We start from the raw sequence: 20,396 nt of genomic DNA, 5'->3' as shown, positions 1-20,396 counted from the left end.
CCAAGCCCATGTGACCCCTGAGGAACAGATCCTTAAACGACCTTAAGAGTAAAAATAAAGTGGTTTATCTGGACCAACTGTGTGGCCTTAAACACCCAAAAGGGAAGTGTAACCAAAGATTAAAGGGGCCAATATAATTTCATAAGAGACCATATGTATAGCTAAAGGCTACATAGCAAGCAACAATGCCAGACAGGCAATACCTCCTTCTGAGTTGTTGGCCAGGGTGGCCAAAGGGATTCCCAGATTGTAACCCAGCATAGAACTGGAAAATTGAACAGCAGACCCCATTCTTATCCAAAGGAATATTGACAACCGATTCCTGCTAGATGAGGAACAGCTGACCCTCCTAAAACAAAGACCTCTAGATAGGCTGACTAGATTCACAGGAAGGACAAGTAGTGGAAAATGGATGTGGCCATATTTTTTAAGACTGCCACAATAATAAAGAAAAAAAAACCTCCCTGTATGAGATCTGTGAGTTCACTTATCTCTAAGTATGTACACAAAGTTAAAATCATATAATCCACAATCCAGTGAAGTATAGAATGTGTTGGACTAGATAATTCTCTGTGTAGTTTTCATTGGATGAAGGATCACTAAGAGTTTTGGAATGAATTAGGTCCTCTGTAGAAAAAGCTCTACAGAGGTACAGGTCTGTGAGGATGAATGCATGGACTTTTCTTTGGCTGATGAATACACTCAGATGGAGGGAAATTAAGAGCCACCCTGAAAGGCAGGTGTTTATAGGAATAGGACCAAATGGGATCTGGAAAAGTTTCATACATCTAGTAGATGAGAAGAGCTGTGATGAGAATTGAAAATCAGACAGCTTCTGGAAGTCTTCTTAAACACGAGATCTGTTTTTATGAGGCAGCTGGGATAGGAAGTGATTGCACAATTTTAGAACTCTAGGCTTGTATTATGACAAGTTTGTTTAAAAAGTTAGTGATAGGAACAATGGTGATCAGGATACTTATACAGAGTGGCTCTTTCTCTAAGGTCAGATGGTTTCTTCCTGCATGTCTTTTCTTTTCTCCTCTATTCTTTTTCTTTCTTTCTTTTTTGAGACAGGGTCTCACACTATAGCCCAGACTGACATGGAATTCACTTTGTAAATAGGCTTTGAACACAGGCTGCCCTTGAGTTCATGGTGATACTCCTGCCCCAGCCTCCTTAGTGCTGGAATTACAGGCCTGGACCACCATACCTGGCTCATATCTAATTTTGTATCTCTTTCTAGGTGTTAGCAGTGTTGGAGTGAACTGGAAGGTAGGATTAGAAACCGTAGTAGATCAGAATGTCAGGGATAACCAGGTTGATATCACATAAAGGTTGTTAGGGGCATGCTTATTTAGTTAAAGCTTGAATCTTTCTAGACTACAAAACAGGAGGTACATGCAGCATGTAGATAAAATATATACTAATGCTCAGATTTCTATGTTTTATTCTGGTATGTTGAAATTGACTTTTAAAACAAAACAAAATGAAAATGACAGTCTCATGTAGCCCAGGATTGCCTCAAACTTATGTGGCAGTGGATGACCTTGAACTTCAAATCTTCCTACATCCACATTCCAATTGCTGCCAAACCTGATTTGAAGATTGCTTCTTAGTCTGCAGAATTCAGAACTAGATAGAACAGATTTTCTGCTTCTACATTTTTGTATTACTGTTCATCAAAACAAGGACCTTGCACCTATAAAATGGACACTATCACTTAGCACTTATGTGGCAGTGGATGACCTTGAACTTCAAATCTTCCTACATCCACATTCCAATTGCTGCCAAACCTGATTTGAAGATTGCTTCTTAGTCTGCAGAATTCAGAACTAGATAGAACAGATTTTCTGCTTCTACATTTTTGTATTACTGTTCATCAAAACAAGGACCTTGCACCTATAAAATGGACACTATCACTTAGCCAGGTTCTCAGTCCATAACTCGGTGTAGCTTTTTAGACCACTTTATTCCAACCTGAGCACCTCAATATAAAACTAAACACTGGTGAACTAGTTTTCTTATTAATTCTGAGTTACTGTAAAATGTACAAGTTTTGTTAGCAGTTCACCATTTAGATTAAATCATCTCTGACACATGGAAGAGTTTATATAATGATAATACCTAAAATAATTAGTTAAATATATTGAACTGATGAAAATAAAATGGATTTTGAAAGACAGGATTGCAAAATTGTAATATTTAATTTGAAAATTACAGGTAATTTTCTGTATTATTCTGTATGATTCTGATTTTAACCAGGTGGAAAGAACTGAAACCCTTCCTGTCACAGGACTAAAAAAAGAAAGAGCAATCTGTTTTAGTAGCTGTATATTTTTTACACTTTTAAGTAGTTCATAATATTTCAAGAGAAATAATAAACATATTAGGAGACTACAATGTAGCACACTCTTTACAATTCAGGTGAAGATCATATTTAAGATAAATATGCTTGAATATACTTGTTAGTATAGTGACTATGTCATGTCCAAAGGGAATATCTCTTTGTCTCAAAGCAAAAGACCTAAATGTAATGGCCAACAGAAATAAAACAGAAATCACAGACACCTGGTTTGTTTCATTTGCACTGAACAGCTCACATGAATTGTACATTGTAGTCTTGTCATTTTTAAAAATGAGGTTAAAAAATGAAGATTGCATTATAGATGTATCACTTAGGGCTGGGCACCTCAAAGTCACTGTCTTTTTTTTCATTTATTCTTTTTTAAAAATGTTTTGTTTTTTTATTTTCATTTTATGTGTATGAGTGTATTGCTGGCATGTAGGTAGGTACACCCATGTTGACCAGTGCCTGTGTAGGTCAGAGTAGGGTGTTAGATATCCTGGAATTGGAGTTACAGATGATTGTTAGTTGCCATGTGAGTGCTGGTAATTGAACCCAAGTCCTCTGCAAGAGCAGCCAATGCTCTTAACTGTTGCACCATCTCTCCAGCTCCAGTCATATATTCTTTATGTTTGACCAGTTATGGAACTTTATAATAGTCTCCATCTGTTGCAAAAAGAAGCTTCTTTGGTGAGTGATGAGAGCTACACTGGCTTGTGAATATGTACTTAGAATATAGTAAGAAATTACATTTGTCTAGTGAAGTGACAGTACTAGGTTCTTCTCTAGGGACTATAACCACTCCACCATGAGTATTTGGCTATGTTTGTAGCACCATGCATGGATTGTCTCCTATTCAGCAGGTCTTAAGTTCAATTAGACAGCTGTTGATTACCCCCAGGATAAAAGTGCCACTCTTGTAGCAATAGAGATAATTTGCTGGACTAGTCATTGTTCTGGTAGGTAGATTTTTTAAAGCTGGGTAGGATTATTGATTGTTCTTTTTTTTCTCTTGACAGCTTATGTAGTATCTTCTGATACTATGAGAGCTGACCTGGAGGCTTCCAGGTCAATTCCAGCTCAATTGCTCCATGTACTATGTTCGAAGTATATTGTGTCTTCAGCAATGGGGTCTTACTTTTGATTTCTGTGGGGCAATCAAGGGTTGTGGCAGTAGCTTATATTATTTTTTGGGATTCTGTTGGACTACCCTGACCAACAAATCACAGGGAGGTTTCCCTTACCTGGCACCATAATTTTTGTTATATATCCTTCAACTATACACATATACTCACACATATATATTTTTCAGTAGGCTTATGAAATAATGTTTTACTTTGCTTTTTCATGCCACTTAAGTGTTCATTTTTAAATTTTCTATCCTTATTATTATTTTTATTTTATGTGTATGAGTGTATAGCCTGCATGTATGTGAGTGCACCCATGTCGTGCAATGCTGAGGAGGTCAGAAGAGGGCTTTGGATTCCCCTCGAACTGGAGTTAAGGATGATTCATAGCTACCATGTGGGTGCTGGGAATTGAACCCATGTCCTCTGCAAGAACAGTCAGTGCTCCTAACTGCTAAGCTCTCTCTCCAGTCCTGCCACCTAAGTGTTCTTTATTTCTCTTCTCCCTCCCCCTGTAATAGGCCTTCGTCCTTTCTCCTCTCTCCCCAGTTAAAGTACACCCCATTTTCTCCATTTCCCACTTGATAACTCCTCTCTCCTACTCTCTGGAGCCCCTTCTTCTCTTTTCCACCCCTGTGGCTCCTTTCCATGTTCCTGGCTCCTGAAGTTACATCAGGGTATATACTCATGTCTAAGGATTTATGGAACTAGGAGTGAGAGCATGCATCACTCATTTTTCTGAGTCCAAGTTACCTCACTCAGTATAACAGTTTCTAGTACATTGCAACCTCTACATCAAAGGCTCAGAGAACATCATGGAAGAGGTGGCAGAAAGACTGTAAAAGCTAGAGGGAAAAGACACCTACTGCTATTTGATGCATTCTTGGCATGACAGGGAAGCTACACCCATGAAATCTCCAAAGTGTGATAGCCTAACAAGATCTGCATAATAGCAAAACCAGTTTACTTGCCAATTTGTTTGGGAAAAATTTAATGAGATTCCACCTCAAGATGAAGAGCTACAGGTAATCAGTGAATGCTGAAGGGAGGGTGAATCAGTTTTCTCCAGGGACTAGCTCCCTGAAAGGTTGTCTAATTTTAAATGGGCAGCCCTTAAACACAAGTACACAGGAGCACCACTGCAAGGACTCAGTGTGTGCGCTAAAAGGAGTCAGAAAATATGTGTGTGTGTGTGTGTGTGTGTGTGTGTGTGTGTGTAACAATAATAATCAAATAAGAGGATAGATTGTGAAGGAGAGAGATGATATGGGAGAGTTGGAGGGGGACTGGAAGAAATGGAAATAATGCAAATACTCATGCATATAGTCTCAGAAAAAGTCAAATATAACCCTATCTTGTTTTAAATCTGATGAATGTATTTTAATGACTTCTATTTTTTGTTAAAAAGATATATTTTGTCATACTGATTCTTTGTTTCCTTCAAAGAAGAGCCCTATGTTTTTTCTTTTCTTAGAATTGATCAACATTACTGCAGTAGATCTAAAAGCCAGCCCTTCAGATACTTAGTCTGAGATCTCAATGGTGTTGACTCTCAACACCAGATAAACCCAATGCACTTTGGCCTTGCACAGATGCAACGTACCAAGACATTTAAGTGAAAAACAAAAACAAAAAAAAGCCTGGTATATCTTTACCTGCCTATGTAGGAAGAGCCTTGTTTCCAGAACCTATGAGTGCTGGTGTTTGTTGAACATAGAATGGCTATGCACATCAGCTTCTGAGCATGTAGCCTTAGGTGAGCTGAAGGCCTTTTCTAGTATTTTGTGTGATGCTATTATATACTCTGCTAGTTCTAAAGGAAATGCACTAGTTTTATGATACAGCACATCAGGACTGGAAATGATTTATCCCAAGACTTATCCTATTGCTAACTCATTTACCTCACATGAAATGGTTTGTTCTTGGTGTATTTGGCATTTTCATGTATTTACTATTCTCCCTTCTCTTTTCCCTGTGTATTTCAGACTCCCATATCTTTTACTGGACAAGATTCTAGCTATTTATTGATTAACTCTCCAGTCAGACTACTCTTAACAGTTACAAAAAACTGTCTTTTATGTTCCTTCCTTCAACACATTTGGTTTTCAGAAAGCATCTAATAAATAAAAAAACAATAAAAAATGTTAGCATTCTGGGGGCTGGAGAGATGGCTCAGCGATTAAGAACACTGGTTGTTCTTGCAGAAGACCTGGGTTCAAATCCCAGCACCCACATGGCAGCTAACGACTGTCCATAACTCCAGTCCCAGGGGATCTGACAGCCTCTTCTGACCTCAGTGGGCATTGCACAACATGGGTACACTTACCTACATGCAGGCAGTACATGCATACACATAAAATAAAAATAAATAAAAATTTTTTTAAAGTTTTAAAAAATGTTAGCATTCTGTTTCAATGTTTGGAATTGAACTCAGGGCCTTGAACATGAGAAAAATGTCAACTACCACTGAGCTGTACCCCTACCTAGCCCCAGTTAATATTTTTCAGGATGATGTATTATGAGAAAATACTCTAAGAACAGGGAAATTTGTATTTGAATCTTGTTAACCTAAAAGTTCTTTTGTGTGTTTTTCTTTTTCTCTAGGTTCAAAATGCTAGTGACTTGTTGATCAAGCCTCTGGAAAATTTCCGGAAGGAGCAAATAGGTTTCACGAAGGTACATTTTTGTTTTATATTTATATTATCTTTAATAATAATTGGGCATTTGTTTGGGCATTTGTTTATCATTCTACGAAGATTATTGTTAACTTTATGATTCAAATTATGGGGTCCACAAGATGTCTAGGAGGATCAAGACTTTAAGATCATCTTTGGCTACATAGGGAGTTAGAGGCCAGCCTGACCTCTAAAATGAGCTCTCTTATACATGAGACTTCGTCTAAAAACTGTCAAAAACACAAGGAATTCTGGAATTAGGTCTTGGCTATGTGGCCAACTAACTGTGTTACTGTGGATAAGTCACTTTCCTTTTAGGATTCCAGTTGCTCCATCTGGAAAATGAGGTCCATGTTAATAATAACTGTCACTGAACTAGGTGCTTTACATTCATTCTGCAATCTCAACAACCCTGGAGTATCTGAGAGTGAGGTAACTGAAGCTTGTATAAGACAAATAAAATGATAAAACTTACATACTTACATAGTTAGTGTCAATTGCCTGGGTTGGGTCCCGAGGGTGTTTTTAGCCTCAGATCTTTTTTTAAGAGTCTCATGATGATCAGGCTGGCCTAGAACTTTTGATATTCTTTCCTTAGACTCCCTAATGTTGGAATTACAGGTTTACAACACCATGCCTAACCACATTTTCTATTAAGTCATGCTGTTTAGATCTGTGATGTCCATTAATTTTCAATTTTATTTATTTATTTATTTTTGGTTAGTGTCTCTCTATATAGTCCAGTCTGGCATTGAACTTACTATGTAGCCTAGGTGGCCTCTAACTCGTGTTTTACCTGCCTTGGCCTCCTGACTGCCTGGGTTATAGGCATGTACAACCATGCTCAGTTTGTCCTTCCATTCTGATGCTATGTAAGTAAAATTAACAATTTAAGCCCTCAGTGATACTAGCCACATTTTAAGTACTCAGTAGCCACATGTGGCTAGTAGCTATTTTGTTGACCAGCTCACACATAGAACATTTCCATCATCGTAGAAAGGTCTGCCGTACAGTCCTTACCAGATAATTTCTGCTTCATCATTCCATTGACCTCTGATTACTCAATGTGTCATAAAGTAATCTCAATACTTTCAGTTTAAACTTTTCAGCCTCGTGTAGGCCTATTCCCTATATCTAGCATGTAGCCAAAGGTTTCTCTCTTGTGCAGACTAACACTGATGAATGTCAATCAGTTTTGCTAAAGAATATGAATGCAGCAGGAGAGTTATTGTTAGGTCAGTTAGAATCTTCAAGGGCCTCAAGGCATAATGAATATGAAAAGGAGTGTTGAGTATTGCTCAGCATTATAATGCTTGCTTAGCATATTTCAGACCTTGGGTTCTATTCCCATCCCTAACTTAAAAAGGAAAATGAAAGTGAGAAGAAAGGACAAACTGAGTAGTGAGCACATACCTACAGCTTGGTATCATCAAGTACGGTCTATATAAGCATTATTTGGAATGGCCAGCAGTCAAGCATAGCATATAGTCTAGATAGTCCAGGAATTATGTATCCTACTAGTTTCGTCTGGAGTCTAATTAATATTAATATTAATTGAGGAAAGAATATAATCAAAGGACAGAAGAAACTTTGAAATTACTAGTGTAAAAATAATCACCATTTGTTAAATTATATTACAATTATCTAGTATTGATTAAAGAGGATGAAGAGGTCGCATGATGTGAAACCCTCATATCTGACTCCACACTTATTCTGTACTCTAGAATTCCTCTGCAGCATCCCCCTTCCTTGGGCCCTGTGTGGTGCATGAAGCATTAAAATGAAGTATAAGATCCCTCTGCTGGGCCTTCATATAATCTGCTCATGCCTAATGGATTCCCACTGAGCCACGCTGACCCTGTGAAGCCAAGTACACCTTAGAGCATTCATACTCTCTCTGCATACCTGTTGTACTGGGTGCTGATGACGAGTATAGGCCAACAAGCCAAATAAGCAGATTTCATTAGTACCTAGCACTATATCAACACTTTCGCAGCCAGGTCTGATCCTCATCCAATTTTGTTTGCCCTGAATATTATATTTAGTCTTAGGGGACCATATAGAGTTTCCTTATATTTTTATTAATAGTTTTTTGGGGGGGCTTTTTGAGACAGGGTCTCCTTGTTGCCCCAGCTGTCCTGGAATTCACTATGTAGACAAGGCTGGCCTTGAATTCACAAAGATCTGCCTGCCTCTGCCTCCCAAATGCTGGGATTAAAGGCATGCACCACCATGCCCGGCCCTTTATTGATACTTTTCTTTTGAGCCAGATTCTCAATAAATTGCTCAGGCTGGTCTTGAACTCACTCTGTCTAGGCAGGGCTAGAATTTCTGATCCTCCCTTGCCTCAGCCTCCACAGTAGCTATCATTACAGGTCTCCACCACTAGGCCTGGCTTATTATAATTTTTATCAGACAGGGTCTCCCTGTAGTCACAGCTGACTTGCAACTTGCTATGCAGACCCGGCTGGCCTTTATCTCACAGAGAGCCACCTGCCTCTGCCTCCTGAGTGCTGGGATTAAAAGCATATACCACCATGCTTGGCTTTTTTAAAATAAAGATTTTATTTATTTTTATTTTATGTGTGAGCATTTTGCCTGCATGTATGTAAGTGCACCATGCATGTGCCTGGTGCTCTTGAAGCCAGAAGATGGCATGAAATCCCCTGGAACTGGAGTTATGGATGGGTGTTACCCATCATTTGTATGCTGGAAACAAAACCTGGGTCCTCTGGAAGAGCAGGAAATGCTCCTCCTATGCATTGAGCTATCTCTCTAGTTTCTGTAATAATTCGTGTTAATGCATACTATATCCTGAGTGGACCTAAACTGAATACACTGTTGTTAGCTGGTATTGAAACTTCACCAGCTGTTGATAGGCACTGTTACTGGCAACAGGGAAATAGCCCAGTACTGCCAGAGGTAGCCTGAGGAATTTCCTTCTCCGTTAGCAACTTACACTCAGGTAAAGCCAGATCTTTGACTATGTTGCAGAAAAGAATTTCAGAATGAGTTAGTGTGGGGCAAAGTTAGTAAACTTTTAACTATTTAATCAGAGAGTCATATAGGAAAATATTTGAACATAATCCTAAGGCATGGGTGGGGGCTTCTCGAGATAGTCATGGTTAATTGTCCTTGTGCTGGCTGTTTATGTGATCCTTCAGCTTTTAAAGTTACATTACTCAGCAATGTAATTTACAGCAAGGTTTAAAGATTAAGCAAAGCTTAAAGTTTAAGCAAAGTTTACACGCTAAGTAAAAATATTTGAGCTGATGTACTTACATCTCATAGAGTATTTTCTATTCTCAGTGAAATGGTAAAGTAGTTTTTTTGAGGTGCACTGTTGAGAATTAGAGATGAGAGAATAGTATTAATGTGGTAGAACTCAAAATTACAAAAATTCTGGCCCTGAATAAGCATAGTTCAGTCACTGTTTTTAACATTCTTATTTGTGAGGTCCTGGGAAAATCATACATTATCTTTACAGATAATTTTTGGCTTTATGAGTTGCACTGAAGTTCCTTGACTCCCAGACAGCAGAAAAGACTAGATCTTAGGGTGAGGGGCTTTTCCTTGTCATGTCCCCTTCCTATTTTTCTATCTTATCTTTGTCCTATGCCTGGCCTTGCATATACAGATGTATGTTCTCCCTTATACCTTTGAATAATCCTGGAAAGTAGAGGTTGCTATTCCCCATTAACAGATGAGGACCCTGAGGTTCATTGTGGTATGGTATCTGAGATCACTCGGCCAGGAGTGGCATTGCTTGGATTTGAATTCAGTTATCCCAGTTGTAAATGGAAGGGTTATTTCATTTTGTAAGATATAATCTTCCTGTGTACAATAAGAGCAGTGAACTCTAGATATGTTGTGCTTATTTTCTATTGATCCCAGATAGGGCATCAACTACAGATCAAAGTAACACTTCCATACAAGCTCAGCTAGGTGAATCAGTGAGTTTACTGGGCTTGCTATTGGGAGCACGCATGATAGGTTGCTTACTGGAGCATGGGTGATTCAAAGGCAAGTGCATAACCAATAATTTCCTCTCCAACATGGGTGATGATTCATGAAAACCATACCACTTGAGTCCTATGAGTGATGACCTTAGGGATGCTGCATTACTGGATTTCTACCTGCAGTTGACCTTGCACCTCCTATATACTTTAGCAGGTCTCCCAAGAGCACTTGTAGCTGTGGACAAGAGTAAGTTGTTGGGATCAGAACACGGCCTGCTCTAAGTTATTCCATGTTGTGTGAAACTGGTTTTTCGGATTCTGCTATGCCCTGAGAGACTCCATTTTACAATCAGATTTTGACTCCCTTCTGATGGAAATGTGAATGTCACCATCTGTCTGCCAGCATAGAATAAAAAAAATAACTTGTTTAGGGGTGTAGAAAGGGTGCCACCTTATAAATTTATCAGGGTGAATTGAGAATGTGGAGCATATGGAACTATGAAAATCATATCAAGGAGACCAGACCCAAGAAGTTAACAGATGCACACCTAGGAAAGCATGTAACTGCTCTCACGTGGAACTCATAAGGAGGTACTGTGATGGCAGTAGCCCCTCCTAACCCTCATAACACTGACCACCCAGTCTATGACTTTAGGACCAACATGTAGAGAACTCCCAACTGTCCTAGAGACTTCAACTTGGCTGGTCCTTGCTGTTGATGTAGCCTGCTTGAATTGCTGTCAGCTCATTCCCTTGTTTGCCAATCTGGACCTGCCCACCTTCTCATTCATCAGCCCATTCCTTCATCTGGACCCAGCCCTACCTACCCTTTTGGCTTCTGTGCTGGACCCAACTCTACATCTAATCCACTGACTTTTCAATTTGATTCTAAGGCCAGCAACCAGCCTTTAGTTAGCAGCCATAGCACTTATCCAACTTCTTCTGCAGCTTGGTTTCATCCATTATCCTATCAATATAGAGAACTTTACATCTATCAGATTTCCAACTTTGGCTTCTCAAGCTTTTGAAGCTATTTGAAGCTCCTTGCCTCTTTAACCCTTTACAGAAATTCTGTAACTTAATATGTATTCATATGGCTATAGACTTGGATATATTTACTGTGTAGTGTGAAATGTGATCTGATATTTAATATTAGTAATTAAAATTAGAATAAAAGTATCTGTGTTGGCCTCAGCAGAGCTGTCATAGAAAGCAAATAGGGACGACTGAAACTGCAGTAACTTTGTGAATTTATTTTTATTCAATAAATTCTGACATTGTGGAAAGGCAAAAATATGTTCATCCATGTTTCTGATGTAGTGCACCATGATTGGGTCAAGCCTTTGAAGGTGACCACAGTAACCTGTGTTCTGTGATGGCCAGTGTTCAGTTATGCCCATGTTCAGAGATGCCCCAATAGATCATTGTTTGCACTTCCCCCCTTATTTCCCCTGTGTATCTCTTCAAATTAAAAAAAATTAATTTAATTTTATGTGTATGAGTATTTTGTTTGCATTTAAGTGTACCTGTGTTGTGTAATACCCATGGAGGTCAGAAGGGGGTGTAGGAGCTACAGATGGTTGTTAACTGCCATGTGAGTGCTGGGAGCTGAACCCAGGTCCTCTGCAAGAGCAGCCAATGCTCATAACCACTGAGCCATCTCTCCAGTCCCATATGTTTTCTGTTTTCGATAATGATAACGTTATTTTAATTACTTTGTTGGTTACCTCTGTTCCTTTTTTGTTGTTTTGAGACTAGGTCTTAATCTATAGCCTTGGCTGGGTTTGATCCTTCTTCCTCAGCTTCCCTAGTGCTGGGATTTCAGGCAACACGCTCCCAATAAGTTTTTTTGTTTTGTATTGTGGTGATTGATCAAAACAGGGCCTTATATGTGCTAGGCACTGTTATTTTAAAGAAAACCTTCAAAAAATTTTTTTTTGTCTTTCTGAGACAGGGTCATCCTGTAGCTCCAGTTGGCCTGGAACTCACTATGTAGACCAGGCTGTACTTGCACTCTCAGAGATCCTCCTGTCTCTGCCTCCCAAGTGCTGGGATTAAAGGCATGCACCACCATACCCAGAAAAAAAAATTACGTTACCATACAAAGCAGTGAACTTGTATTCACTCCAACCTTATTTCGCTTGTCTTGCTGGCCAGCTTGCTCCTCCAAAATAGCCTGCCCTTCTGCTTTACTGTCACATTTTCCCATTACTTACTTTAATTAACCTCCCTTACCTTAAGATCTCTTCTTCCCTTTCCATGAATCCCTTCCTAATTTCATCGAACACATGATTTAAATGATATATTTTAAAAAATAGTTTGTTTTTTTATTATTTATTTTATTGTATGTGTATGAGTGTCTTGCCTGTGTGTATGTAAAAGCACCTGTGTTGTGCAAGCCTACAGAGGTCAGAAGAGGGCACTGAATTCCCCTGGAGCTGGAGTTACAGATGGTGGTTACCTGCTATGTGGATGCTAGGAATCAAACCTGGGTCGTACACGTTTGTGTGTGTGTGTGTGTGTGTGTGTGTGTGTGTGTGTGTGTGTGTTTGTATATTTAAAACTGAACATGCCTGATCTGCAGCGGTGAGCCTGGATAGTAATTGGATGGGAGAGATTTGATAGAATTCAGCATTGAATCCATCTATTCCTATATTTCTCATTGTGGGAAGACATTTTATTACTGCTTAAATATTGTTACTTACTATGAGTCTGCTTGGAAGCAGGAGGAACTGAAGTTCAAGGTCATCTTCACTACACAGGGAATTTGAGGCTTTAGCTGCCCAAACTACATGAGACTGTGTCTCAAAAAACAAATTGTTTTTATATTCTTGATTTAATTTTAATATGTATTTATGTCTAGCAATTTACCTGTTTCTTCTATGTTTTCCAGCATTTTACATTTTCAAAATATTTCTTAATGGCCCTCTGGATTGTACTGGACCTGTTCTAACAACTACTTTTTCTTTCTAATTTTATTAATTTGTTTCTTCTCTCCTTTTCTTTTGATTATTTTGGCTCGGGATTAAACTCACTTCTTTTTAAAAAATAATTTTTAATTCATTTTTTGTGAATTTTATACAATATACTTCTTAATTAACTTTACTTTTCAAAACATGCTGGGGATTGAACCTGGGGTCTCAAATGTGCTGGGTAAGAATGTAGTGACTTACATCCATAGCCCGCTATATCACTTTATGTATGTAGCTTTGTAAGATAAAGATGTTGGTGCTTGTGGTGGTTTGACTGAGAATGCCCACAATAGACTCCAAGTATTTGGACATTTTGTCCCCAGTTGCTGGTGTTGTTTTGGGAGGTCTTAAAAGGTGTGGCCATGCTGGAGGAATCAGGTCACTGGGGGCTGGCTTAGAGAGTTCTCACCTTTCTGAGTCTCCGGTCTCTCTCTGCTTCCTGTGCCTGCTTGAAGATATGAGAGCTTAGCTTCTGCTCCTGCTCCAGCCACCTCTGTTGACATGCCTCCCCACCATGATGGACCCTTGCCCCTTTGGAACTGTAAGCTAAATATACTCTTCCTTTTATAAGTTCCCTTGATCATGGTATTTCTACCACAGCAACAGAAAAGTGACTAATACAGTGACTGTATGTTCTTTTACCTCCCCGTTGCACAGAATGCTTTGTTTGCCATACATAGACTTTTCTCTGTTTAGAACTTGTAACAGGACTAATACATTCTGAAACTGTTAGTGAAATCTTCTGAGTGTCTGTCATTTTATTTATTTTACAGCAACAAATGGCAGTGGCAAATAAATGCAAGATTGTCACCCTTAGTTGGTAGAGTGCTTACTGAGCAGTTTGAAGCCCTGGATTCAATCCCCAGTGCCACATAAACCAAGTGTGGTGTTGAACTGTAATCTCAGCACTCAGGCAGTAGAGGCAGGAGGAACAGAAGTTCAAGGTCATCTTCGCTACATAGGGAATTTGAGGCTATAGCTGCCCGAACTACATAAGACCCTGTCTCAAAAAAACAAATCAAACCAAACCAAAATAAAGATCTTTCCCTTTTCCTTCACAATTTCTTGACTGTTAGGCATAGAGTTCTTTGCTTTGTTTACCTACTTTATACTTTTGCTAGTTTGTTATTGATTTTATTTTTTTGAGACAGCACCTAGCTATGTAGTACTCATTGGCTGGCCTGATGCTTGTTGTACCACTCAGGCTGTCCTTGATGTTCTAGTTATTCTTTTGCCTCAGCCTCCCAAGTACTTGTGTGCACCACAATGCCCAGCTTACCCTAGACACTTGTTGCTTCAATCCTTTCCCTCTTTCACATTTCTCAGAAGTCCCAGTACATGGGAAATTTGGGAATCTATACATTTTAGCTGTCAAATGATTAGGAAAATGCATTTTAGCATTGTCTCTCTTCTACCTACTGTGTAATTTCTCTATCCCCTGACCCAAGATCAAGTTTGACAAACAAGGGTTAGTTTAGCTCTGTTCATAATGGGTTTTTCATCTTGCAGTGTAAAATGCTAGACGACTGCCAGAGATGGCACGATAGACTCAGTGATCCCTTCTAGACACATGACAGGGAAAGTATTTGTACCCTTTGATTCACATTTATTTTATTCTTGTCAGAGTTGCCCACAGCCTGGTGTTTTTATTTCATCTTTAAGGATACCCATGCCAGAGAGTAACAGATCCAGAATTAGGACTTTGTTTGATTTCTGGTGGGACCAGTACCAAACCATCTAAGATATCTGAGTATTCATATAACCCTCCCCTTGGACAGTTGGAGCTGGCATAGTTGTGATATGGTATATTCTCATCCAGTAGGTGGCAGGCAAGAGGCCACTGCCAGTGGAACCTGGGCTTGTCAGTCTTCTTGCCGTTTGTTCCTCATGAATGGAGATCATAGAAATAATTTTAAGAAAAAGGCCTGCTCTGGAAAAAATTCAAAAGGTGGAACAAAGCATGAAGAAAACAGTCCGAGCAAATAAAGCCAAAGGTGTTTGTGTTGACTTGCGTTCTAAAGGTCAGTGTGTGACCTTGCAGACAGAGGAAGGATGGCGCTACCAATACCCATCCGTATCTTCCAAGAACTTGCATTTCAAATTTTTAAATTTTTGTATTGAGCTTTTGTACATTCCAAACAACAGTTATTAATCAAATTTAGACGCCCTTCCCCAGCTATGCCTCTCCAACCCCCCACTGGACCTCATGCATTCCACCATACATGTTAAGTCCTATCCAGTCAAGCATTTGTACCCAGATGTCCTTCAGTGCAAATTCATCTACTGGAGTCTAGTTAGCCTATCTAGAGATTGTAAGTAAGGCCTACTCTCCCTCGCCCAGCAGTAATCAGTCTCCAACAGCTCTCACTGTAGGACCAGTCCACCACTCATCTCTCTCCTCCCTTTTGGGCCCTTGTTTAATTGAGTTGGCATGGGTCCTGTGCTCGATGACACCACTGACACAAGTTCATATGTACAAACTTCCAGTGGCCTGAAAGCCTTAGCTTCTTTGTGTTCATGAACCAGCCCTGGCTCTTACAATCTTTCTGCCCCGTCTTCTGCAATGGTCCCTGAGCCATGGGTGGGTGAGGTTCAATATAGGAGTCCTATCCAAGGATATACACTCTGCGGTCTCTTATTCTTTAAAGCTTGGCCAGTTGTGGCCTTCTGTGTGCCTCACACTTTTTTGTATAAGGAAACTGGTGAGAGTTGAGGGATGCACTAGTTTTCTTTCTACCCCTTGTTCTACTATGTACCATGAGCCTTAGATGTAGAGGTTCAAATATAGATGTGTCATCTAGGACTGGGCATCGCTCAGACATACTATATTCTCTGTGTCTGACCAGATATGTGATTCTGCAGTAACATCCATCTGTTGCAAAAAGAAGCTTCTTTGATGAGTGGTATATTTTATATTTGTCTGTAAATATAAGGATCTATATTTAGCATATGGTAAGAAATTTCATTTGCCTAGAGATATGACAGAGATAGGGTTTTCCCAGGATCTTTATCCTCTCCAACCATGTGTATTTGGCCGTGTTTACAGTGTCACCCAAGAGTTCATTCTCATTTAGGGGGCTTTAAGTCCAATTAAATAGCTACTGATTATGCCCCAGATAGCAGTGCCACTACTGCACCCACAGAGGTAGTTTGCTATGCTGATCGTTATGGTTATTAGGCTTCAGGGCTGGGTTGGAACACTGATTTTCTCCTTTTGCAGTTTGCATAGTATCATCTAGTATTATGAGGGCTAAACTTCGGGTAGAAGGCTTCCAGGTCAGTTCCTGCTCCATTGCGCCAAGTTCTGTATCCAAAGTATGTTCTGTATTCAGCAGTAGGGTCTTATCTCCTAGTTCTGGGAGATAACCAAGAGCTCTAGCAATAGCCTGTGTTATTTTGGGAGTCTCTTGGACCACTCTCACCAAACAATCAAAGGGAGGTCTCTCCTGTCTGGCACTGTGTTCCTTTCCATACAACTCCCAGGTTTATATATATATATATATTCACTAATGTTCAGATACTGTGTGTGCATTTCTTAGGGGATTTCAAGGGTATCACATTTCCCTTTGGGTTCCCTAGCCCCTAAGACCCATTGACCTCCACTCTTTCTTCCTCCTATCTGACCTGCCTCCTCCTTCTCCAGTCATGGCACCCCTATTATCCCCACCTTCCCCCCAATAACACCTGCCTCCCACCATCCCCCTCTCCTGAGTTCCTGCTCCCTCTCACTGTGGCCCCCTGAATGTCCCTCCCTCCTCCCCTCCCAGCAGAACACTCCAACTTTCCCCACCTCCCCCTGGTAACATCTGTTCCCTACTATCCCCCTCTTTCAGGTTCTTTCTTTTCCATTACCTCCGTGTATCCTTTCCATTCAAATTTTTCTGTATATTTTGGTGCTGGTGGCCAATAACTAGAATGCATTGGAAGGGAAATTCAAATAGTCGAGGTTTCTGAGAGCTAAGTTATGTGACAGTAATCCATAAATGGTTTTGAAGTCAACAACAAGTACTTTGAAAGCTTCATAATAATAATTCCTGTCTACTAGGTACTTGACATATGTTATAGTCATTAATTATTATTATCTGCCTCCTACTGGTAAGGAAATCAAGATAAATAGTGGCCAAGTAACTTGTCCAGTGACACATAGCTATTAAAAATACAGAGTATCAATCAGAATTTTGTTATCCAAAGACCTTGCTCTTTCTACCTTTTGAGTTAGTTTTTCTTGGGGAGATGTGTACTACTGTCTGTCCATCCCATATGGGGAACCAATAATAGGGCAGAGTCCAACTTGGTGAGCCAATGAGTATATTGTGGTTATTTACAGAATACAGGAGTTACTTACAGGAGTATGGGTGACCTCCAAAGAGATGCATCACCTCAAAGACCCACCAAATCATAAATACAACCACACAGAGGCTAAATCATGGAAATCAGCACCCCCTTTAGTTAACCTTATGTTTCTTATATACTTTAGGATCTCTCAACATCACTCTATGTTGGGGTAGGACAGGGAGGAGTAATAGTTGGACTCCCTGGTGAGGGTCCTGTGGTACTCCCCTCCCTACTTTTTTAGGAAGTGTCTATACCTCCATTTCCATTACTATATACCTTGTTATCATTAAAATTATTTGCCTTGCTACCTGGCCAAGGTGTTCTCTATTTTAACACAGCAATTTGGTGAACATATGCCTAAAGGAAAAAAGTCAAACTATAATACTAGCATACAGAACTTTGGACCCAGCTTTTGGGGGTTGCTGCAGGAGGATTAACAAAAGAATTGATAATGCCAGTGAAAAGTTTGATGGATAAATACATTGTGGCAAATTTTCATTAATTTATGATTAGCAGAACAATGACCTAGTGCTGTTGTGTGCTATCACATGGCTGAATGTGACATATTCATGATGGAGTTCTAGGAAGTGCTGTAGGACTGGAGAGATGGTTCAGCAGCTAAAAGCACTGACTGCTCATGAAGATAACCTGGGTTTGGTTCTCAGCACACACATGGCAGCTAACAACCACCTCTAATTCCAGTCCCAGGGCATTTGACACACTCATCTGGGCTCTGTGGGCATTTGGCAAAATAGTCATATACATAAAATAAAAATAAATACATAAATTAAAAGTCCTATAAGGGGCTAGAGAGATGGGCCAGGGGTTAAAAGCACTCTCTGTTCTTGCAGGGGACCCGAGTTTGATTCCTAGCACCCATGTTGGGTGTCTCACAACCACCTGTATCTTTAGGTGCTGAGGATCCGATACCTTCTTCTGGTCTTCCTGGGCACTGCACTTACATATACATATATACACAGACACACAGACTCACAAATACATGCAATTAAAAATAATAAATATTCTATTAAAAGTTTCAAGACACTATATACCATCTGAATCAATTTCTATAAAGCTCAAAAAGAAGTCAAACTAAGTGATAGTGTAGAAGTCAGGATACTGGCCACTGAAGGCTGGTGTTATTAGTGAAAATGAGTTGGACATAAGATGACAGTCAAAGGTTTTTGATAATATTTTACATTTTCATCTTGGGGTTGACTATTTGGGTGTGTTTAGTTTTTAAACATTTACTTTTTCAGAGTATTTTGTAATTTCAAAAAGATTTGAAAAAAAACTAATAAACAATATTGTTTTTAAGCTGGCCTTTCCTCAAAACTCAGCTTTGCTTGTCCACACAAGCAAGCAGTGACTGTTGGAAAATTTGAAGTTTTTGCTTCTGATTGTCTTCATGTGTGGGCCTTCCTGTCTGTTAAGATTTTCCCTTACTATTTTGCCTCATCTGTGAATTTCTCTAGCCAGTGTATGGTGTTGTTTACATAAGACTGTGGACTCTGGCGGTTGCAGAAATGGCTCAGTTGTTAAGAATTGTTCTAGTTTGTTTTTCCATTGCTGTGACAAAATACTCTGATCAATACCAACTTGGGGAGGATAGGGTTTGTTTGGCTTACCTCCCCTGGGTCACAATTCATCGAGTTATAGTTCATCAATGAGCCCAAGGTAGGAACTCAGGGCAGGAACCTGGAGGCAGGAGCTTGTGCACAGGCCAAGGAGGAATGCTGATTACTGCTTTGCTCCCCTGGCCCATGCTCTCCCTGCTTTCTTATACAGTACAGAAAAACTTATTCTGCCACCTGCTCACAGTGTGCTGGGCCCTCCCACATTACTCAAAAATCAAGAAAATACCCCACAGACATGGCCATAGGCCAGTCCAATGGAGGAAATTCTCCAATTGAGGCTCCCTATACCCAGGTGTGTCAAGTTGACAACTAAAGCTATCCAGCACAAGAACACTTGCTTCTCTTCCAGAAGACATGAGTTTGGTTCCCAGCACCCACATTGGGTGGCTCACAACCACCTGTTAACTCCAGCTCCAGGAGATTCAACGCACCCTATGTCCGCTGCAGGCACCTGTATTTGTATGCACATACTTGCAAACACTTCACATAAATAAATGAATAAAGACTATGGACTCTGGAGCAAGGCTTTCTAGGTTGTATCTTGAGTCTTCAACTGACTAGCTGTTGAGCTTAGGCAAGTGTATTTGTTACTTTTCTTATTGCTGTGACAAAATGTGTGGCAAAAGTAACTTGAATAAGTGATTATTTTGCTCACAGTTGAGGGTACAGTCCATCATTGTAGGGAGGTGCAGTGGTGGAAAAATGAGGTGGCTTGGTCACATTGCCTTCTCAGTCAGGAAGCTGTGAGAAATGAATGCTTGTGTTCAGTTCATTTCCTTTTCTAAATTCGATCTGGGATACCAGCCGTGGGAAAGTACCACTCACTCATGGTGCATCTTCCATTCTCAGTAGAACCTCTCTTGGAAAGACCCTCACAGACACTTTCAGATATGTGTTTTCTATTATTCTAAATCTAATCAAATTAGTAATGAAGATTGACTACAACAAATAACCCAACTTCTCTGGGTTTTTGATTTCCCTCCTCTTCCTCCTCCTCCTCCTCCTCCTCTTCCTCCTCCTCCTCCTCCTCCTCTTTCTCCCTTTTCAGAGGGTCTCCCTACAGCCCCAGTTGGCCTGGAACTCATTATGTAAACCTGGCTGGCCTAGATCTCATAGATTCACCTGCCTGTACCTCCTGAATGCTGGCCTTAAAGAGAGCATCACCATACCTGGCTCTTTGATTTCTTATTTCTAATGTAGTACAGGTTGTGTGTTCCTTTTCTGAAAATCAGCAATTCAAAATCCTCTAAAATGTAAAATATTTTAAGTGCCTGGATGATGCTATAAATAGAAAGTTTCCTATGTAATCTTATATGATGTAGTCAAAATGTAGGCACACAAGAAATA

At 39.9% G+C, this 20,396-nt stretch overlaps 1 protein-coding gene across 1 annotated transcript in view; it reads left to right on the top strand.

The window, feature by feature from the left end:
- Nucleotides 1-20,396, top strand: part of Ophn1 (oligophrenin 1) — a 417,268-nt gene that overhangs the window by 173,378 nt on the left and 223,494 nt on the right. The window contains exon 5 of the mRNA XM_008844367.3: nucleotides 6,076-6,147. Coding sequence (XP_008842589.1) covers nucleotides 6,076-6,147 — 72 coding nt within the window. The remainder of the gene's footprint in view (nucleotides 1-6,075; nucleotides 6,148-20,396) is intronic.

Source organism: Nannospalax galili, unplaced genomic scaffold, assembly GCF_000622305.1.
Source record: "Nannospalax galili isolate Female #2095 unplaced genomic scaffold, S.galili_v1.0 scaffold280, whole genome shotgun sequence".
NCBI lineage: Eukaryota > Metazoa > Chordata > Mammalia > Rodentia > Spalacidae > Nannospalax > Nannospalax galili.
Note: the sequence above shows the minus strand (reverse complement) of the source record. Positions and strands in the feature narration are given on the sequence as shown.